The sequence below is a fragment of the Rhincodon typus genome, chromosome 33 (assembly GCF_021869965.1).
Source record: "Rhincodon typus isolate 14 chromosome 33, sRhiTyp1.1, whole genome shotgun sequence".
Classification (NCBI taxonomy): Eukaryota; Metazoa; Chordata; class Chondrichthyes; order Orectolobiformes; family Rhincodontidae; genus Rhincodon; species Rhincodon typus.
Window position 1 is genome coordinate 22308255 of NC_063364.1, and position 6864 is coordinate 22315118.

At 43.0% G+C, this 6864-nt stretch overlaps 1 protein-coding gene across 1 annotated transcript in view; it reads left to right on the forward strand.

Annotated features, from left to right (window-relative positions):
* The window catches only part of LOC109928951 (cytosolic carboxypeptidase 4), a 272400-nt gene that overhangs the window by 52504 nt on the left and 213032 nt on the right, over positions 1–6864 (forward strand). Inside the window, exons 12-14 of the mRNA XM_048616090.1 lie at positions 24–661; positions 3755–3832; positions 6219–6311. Of these exons, the coding sequence (XP_048472047.1) occupies positions 24–661; positions 3755–3832; positions 6219–6311 (809 nt within the window). The remainder of the gene's footprint in view (positions 1–23; positions 662–3754; positions 3833–6218; positions 6312–6864) is intronic.

Here is a 6864-nt window from a genome sequence, read left to right on the forward strand (position 1 = left end):
TCCCCTCATGTTGTTTCCCACAGAATTTGGACACAACATCAGACGAACAAAATAGAGGTTGGGATAATGTATCAGGTTCAGCATTCTTCACAACTTCTGCCTCTCAGAGACACAAGAATCCCAGACAGTGGCAAAAAGGTATTATTGCAGAAGACTTACCAACCCTGCACAGCTCCATTGGGTACAGAAAAACTCATCAGATATCTTCAGGTTCATCTGACAGTGGGGAAGAAAGTGATTCCAAGTGGTTGACAGAGCATTCTCCCGGCCAAGATTCAAGCAGAATTCCCATAGGACCAAGTGGTGGATGTACTTTGAATCCTTCAAAACATAAAATTAAGAAGATGCATCAGTGTATGCAGAGGCCCAATGCAAATTCATCAAAAACTTGTATTCAAAATGTGATTGGTGAAGATAGATCTCACTTCCTCAGTCAGAGCTGGTCTATTGACAGTGAGCAGAATGGTCAGGATGCTGGCTGTAAGCTTTTGGAAATGCGTAGAGAAATGGTTCCATTCCACGATCCATATGTTTACACCACTATGGCAGAGAAAACAAAATCAGCCTCCGATTACAAAACTCTGGCATTTCCAGATTATTGGGGTCACATCTCTCCTCTCTATCAGGAGCCACTGACCAGTCAGTGGTCTGGACATCAGAGGTAAAGCATTAAAATATTCATACTGGTATGTTTGCTTGGTTCTTTCAATGTTTGCTGATATCATCCAATCTACATTCACGTCAGAGCAGCAAATTCACAAACTGTCCATGAGGAATGACAAATGGCCTCCTCCATTTTTACTCTGTCTTGTGGTTGGTCGGCTTGCTCAGCTGCTTCATTGTTCTGCAGACGTTTCATTACCCTGCTGGGTAACATCATCAGTGCAGCCTCCGATGAAGCGCTATTATGTTTTCCTGCCTGGTGTTTAAACTCTGGTGGCTGCACTGATGATGTTACCCAGCAGGGTAATGAAACGTCTGCGGAACAACGAACCAGTTCGGCGAGCCAACCAACATCCACAACCTGAGCTACAAATCTAGTCTAAAACCTTAGTTACTCCATCTCTCCAGGCATATGGTGCAGCTGGTTTCCTTCCCCTTGCTTATTCCTCCAGCAAATCACCCTCTGGGTTCGTTCCTGTAATATAGCTCCTATTTACAGAGACAGGACATTAACCTGACTCCTAACTCCCAACGATAGGAGAACCAGAGAGACGTGATGAGTGGGGAAGAGGTCTTACACTGTCAGTCTCATCAGATGCAAATTCCTCACTGAATATCAACCCATCCTGTGTAAGAGGTTCCAGGATTTTCATGATGAAAGATTGGTGAGATATGTACAAGTCAGGATATTGTTTAGTTTGAAGTTCCAATGCTTCTGCTTGCAGGGTCATTCTGAGGGTTGATGTTGTGGGGTTTGGAAAGTTGCCAAAGAGGTCTTGGCAAGTGATTTCAGTCCATTCTGTACAAACAGCACATTGTAGCCAAGGTACACCAATGGTGGAAAGGGTCTTGTTTGCCGTTTAGGATGAGGATGACCAAATTCATCAACTGTGGTGTTTTGGTAAGGTTCTGATAAATGCAAGTAGATGACATATCGATCAAGCTTTGTTCTGGATGGTGTTATGAGTGTTGTCGCAGTTGTGTATGTCTGGGTAATGAACTGAATTGAATTGAATGATTTACTGTCATTTGTATTTTACAGTGGATAAGGCAGTAAAATACAGTGAAAAGCTTCTTCAACAGTTACCACAATCTGGCGCCATTTTGATTAGTTTAAGAATAAAAAGAATGACAGGATATTCCATCAAACTCTGCCATATAGGTGGTAGAAGGGTGGGAAAGGTGGTGGAAGAGCTTGTAGAATGCCCAGCCCCTGACCTTCTCGAATAATATTTATGAGACTGGCCTATTGGAGTTTGTGTTCAATCTGAATGGTCATCGGTAATGATAATCTCATGGAATGAGAATGTGGTGATGCTCCCTCTTGTTTTAGATAGTCATTGCACGGCACTTGTACAACTAACTAGGTAAAGTTGCCATGACCCCCAGACCATAGGGCTGCTCTCTCACTAGAGAGAGAGATGACTGGTGGTGAGTTTAACTGGAAGGTCACCATACCTCAGGTGAGGGGGAAGGTTGAGGAGGCAGAATCTTCATGGTAACCTCAGCTAGTGCAGGAATTTAACATGTGCTATTGGCATCACTCTGCATTGCCATCCAGCCACTGAACTAACCGACCATGCAGCTAAGTACTGAGCTATGGCTGAGACAATGGTTGTATGTATGGAGAGGAACCATGATCTCTGGAACAAACCCTTTATTAAAAGCAACAAATCTTTTAGTACCATAACAGGTTCCTTATGTCTCATAACTTTGAATGGAAATGTCTACTTGGATATGTATAGAGTTCTGGAGCACAGCACAAAAATTGTGCAGTCAGCTGAGGGATGTATCTCACCTCTGGGATATCTGTACACCAGCATCATATTGCACAGCCCATAAGGGCAGTATTTGCATCTCTTGTAAGTACTCAGACTTCTGTCAATGAGCTGTTTGACTACAGTCACTCCCTCCTGAATACAGCTCCCTCATGAGCAAGTTATTTAACCAGCTTTGCCAAATCAAGACAAACATTGATGGGGGAATTCAACAAAGAATTTCCTCATGAGGTTTCTGACAGGCAGCCAGCAAGTAGAATGACGTAAAAGTTGCAAGGGCAGGACAGAAGTTGGCAGAAGATAATAGTCTCCTCATTTCACCACATGTCCCATCTAAACCACAACTCTCATCACTTCCCCACTGGGTGTATAGTGATCAGGGCCAAAATAGTACTGTAGGCATGAACACAACATTCTGCAAGGTCATCCTATAGCTAGATTAATGTAATTCCATAGTTACCTGAAACCTTGGTGACCCTCCTAGAAACTGGGCTGTTAGCCATCTAATAAACTGCAAGGGTCAGGATAAAGTGCTGCAGAAAATTGCCCACATGGGATTGTGCTTGGATATTGGTCTCCTCATGTTTAATTAAGTAGATGTGGCAGAACTGATGCTGTGCCAATTCAGTTAATGCACTATCAGATTCCAGTTGCTAAACATGAATGGCTTAGATCATGAGCTCTTGAGTGTCCTCTTGAAGTCTACTACTCAGTGTTTATTACACTTTCCATTTCATGTCGTCTGCAAATTTCTAAATTGTGCCCTGTATCCCAAATTTAAGCCATTAAATATGGTAAATTGATATAGTAAACAGAATTGGTTCCTAGGAATGATTGTTGAAAAATTCCCAATGTACCTTCCTTCAAAAATCAATCAATGTCACAATTCTTTGTTTGCTATCACTTTGTTAATTTGGTATCTATGTTGCTAAAGCCTCCTTTTCCCATGGGTTTCAATGTTACTAACAAATCTAATATTTGATTCATTGTCAAAAGTGTTTTGAAAGTCATACACACAGCATCAACTGCACTACCCTAGCCAGTGAACTCATTACAAAAGTCATTTCAATCACTTTGTCCCTTAACAAATCCATGCTGACTCTTCTTTATTAGCCCATGCTTGACTGACTGCCTGCTAATTTTCTTCTGGGTCATCATTTCCAAAAGCTTTCCCACTGCCAATGTTAAGCCAGCTGGCCTGTAATTACCAGGTAGATCCTGAAATCCAGGTCACATGACCAGAAGTTGTTAAAATGTTTTTCTTGGCTTATAATGAAGTGATTTTGAAATGCTGTACCTATTGATGGTTCCAGGGACAAGATATTTGAAGATATTCAACGTTTAGTCGGTCCTGGAGACACTTTAAACAAGATCGTTTTTGATGTTGAAAAGTGAGTCAATCCATTTTACATCTGGTAGAGGATGATTCATTTGGGTTCCAGATTGTGAAGAAAGTGGTTATCAAACTATTCTGCATCTGGGCAAACGTAAATGTTTTACTGATGCAATGCACTGGATAAACAAAGCAAAATAAACACACAGGACAGGATTGCCACCTACTGAAATCTCCTCTTCTCTAACGAGATCAGCCCCCAATTTCTCAAGAGACAGGGCCCTCAAATGCATCTGACCTATCACCTATACTTTTGCCGCTGCCCCTTTCCATTACTCACACAGCATGATCAGGTGTCCCTTGTTCTCAATTTTCATCCCATCAGCCTCCACATTCAAAGGAACCTATGCCACCATTCCAACAGAATGCCATCACCAAACGCATCTTCCCCTCACTCCCTGTGTCTAACATTTTGTAGAGATCGTTCACTCTGGGACATCCTAGTCCATTCCTTGACCACCAACACCACCCTCCCTTCCCACGCCACCTTCCCTGGTAACCGTAGAAGGTGCAACACCTGCCCCTTCACCTCCTCCCTGCTCACCATCCAAGGGCCTAAACTGTCATTCCAGGTGAAGCAGTATTTCACCCGTACTTCCTCCGATCTTGCGTATTGTACTCGCTGCACCCAATGTGGCCTACTCTACATTGGAGAAACCAAACACAGACTGGGTCACTGCTTTGCAGAACACCCTCGCATGACCCCGACCTTCCTGTAGCCGGTCATTTTAACACAACGCCTGTTCACATACCCACTTGTCTGTCCTTGGCATGCTGCAATGCTCCAGTGAATCACAGCACAAACTGGAGGAGCAACATCTCATCTTCAAACTAGGCAGTTTACAATCTTGTGGGCTGGTTATTCAGTTCAACCCTTTCAAATTGTGAACCCATTCCTTCCCTTTCTTTTAGCTTTACTTGTTACATTCTTTGCCACCATGTCCCTTCTCCACTCCCCCCGCTCCAGTGGGACTGCATGTTCTTTCAAGTCTGGCAGTTAGATACACCGTTGTTCTGCCATTCTCACATTCCAGTCACTTAATCTGAACTACTAACATCCTATCTCCCCCAGCACTCCAACCACACCCCCCCGCCCACTATTACATAAATGCTGCCCTTCCACACCATGTCAGCTCTGATGAAGAGTCATCTAGACTCGAAATGTTCACTTGCTCTCTCTCCATGGATGCTGCCTGACCCGCTGTGATCTCCAGCAATTTTTGTTTTCAGTATAGATTCCAGCATCTGCAGTAACTTGCTCCCCCATTTTATCAACTCTTTCTTTGTATTTGCACCATTAACTCATAAAGTAGGCAGTAAATTTTTCTCCCTGCTTTTAGGTGATTTTCAGTTGGTGTTGCAAATGACAAACATTAGCTTCCACTTATCATTCCATTTTTGCTCACCTCTACGGAATTGGTTTATCTTAGAAATGAGTCCCACTAGCTCAGGGATTCTGAAAAGATTTGCCCTTAGAGGGACAATGCCATTAAATTGCCCTTAGATGCTCTATGATGCCACTTTCCAAACTCACAATCACTTCTATCTAGAAGGACAAGAACAGCAGATACCTGGGAACACCCCCACCTGCAAGTTCCCTTCTGAGTCACTCACCTTGGAAATATATCTTTGCTCCTTTGCTGCTATTGGGTCAAGGTCCTGGAATTCCATCGCTTAAAGAATTGTGGATCTACCTACAGCACATGGACTGCAGTGGTTTAAGAGGCCATTCACCACCACCTTCTCAAAGGCAACTAGGGACAGGCAGTAAATGCTGACCCAGCCAGCGAGAGAATAAAAAAAATTGACAACCTGGAAATTTGAAGGGGAGCTAAACAATCTTCTGTTTGTCCAATATGGTGTCTAGGAAACACAATCTTATTACGAACTGGAAGCCTTGTCCATAATGACTGAAAATTGGTATAGTACGTACCCTTGCTTGAATTAGGTATCACCTTAGGTAGATAAGTAAGGGCTATGTTGTGAATTTGAAACTTCTACTGCAAGATTTACTTGTCCCAAAGGAGCTGAAAACTTCTCAGACTCTGAGGAGGAAAAAATAACATGTCCACCTGTGTCCTTGACAGGTTATCTTTAAAGGGACTGCAAGTTATAGCATAATTAACAAGGCAATAATTTAAAACTAGCCAACACCTGGAAAACATTTTCAGCAAAATGAGTACCTTCATTGCAGCAGTACTTCTTTAAATACCATTCCATTGCATTGCTGTCACAATAGTGTGACTATTAGGAGATAAAATTACTGCCTTGGGTCAGGCAATGAAAGTAGGCTGTTTGATTATAAATGCTTGGTGTGTCAGAAATTTTATTTTAGGTTTGAGTGTCATTGCTACTAGCTACTCCTGTTTTTTCTCCCTCAACAGTCTTCCATTGGTTACATCGGAAGATGACAATTCCCTGAAGTTCTACTCAAATTTTGAGTCTGGCAATCTTCGCAAAGCGATTCAAATTCGCAAGTAAGCGTGAGACAGAGCATGACACTAGGTGTGGTACATAGTGCAATCTGGTACCTACAGTGAAACTATTGACGTGTATAGTACCATCCTTAATATTTAAGGTTGACAAATGTTAACCCAAGTCAGGTACAGAACCTGGGACTTTCTGATTAAACAAAATCAGAAATTGCTGAGAAAGCTCAACAGGTCTGGCAGCATCTGTGGAGAGAAATCAGAGTTAATGCTTCGGATCCAGTGAGCCTTCCTTAGAACTCAGTTCTGAGTTCAGTTTAGTTCTCAGTTCAGAACTGAATTCTCAGGAAGGGTCATTGGACCCAAAACGTTAACTCTGATTTCTCTTCACAGATGCTGCCAGACCTTCACAAGCTTCAAAATCTCCCCTCCTCCTACCGCATCCCAAAACCAGCCCAGCTCGTCCCCACCTCCCTAATCTGTTCTTCCTCCCACCTATCCCCTCCTCCCACCTCAAGCCGCATCCCCATTTCCTACCTGCTAACCTCATCCCGCCCCCTTGACCTGTCCATCCTCCCTGGACTGACCTATCTCCTCCCTA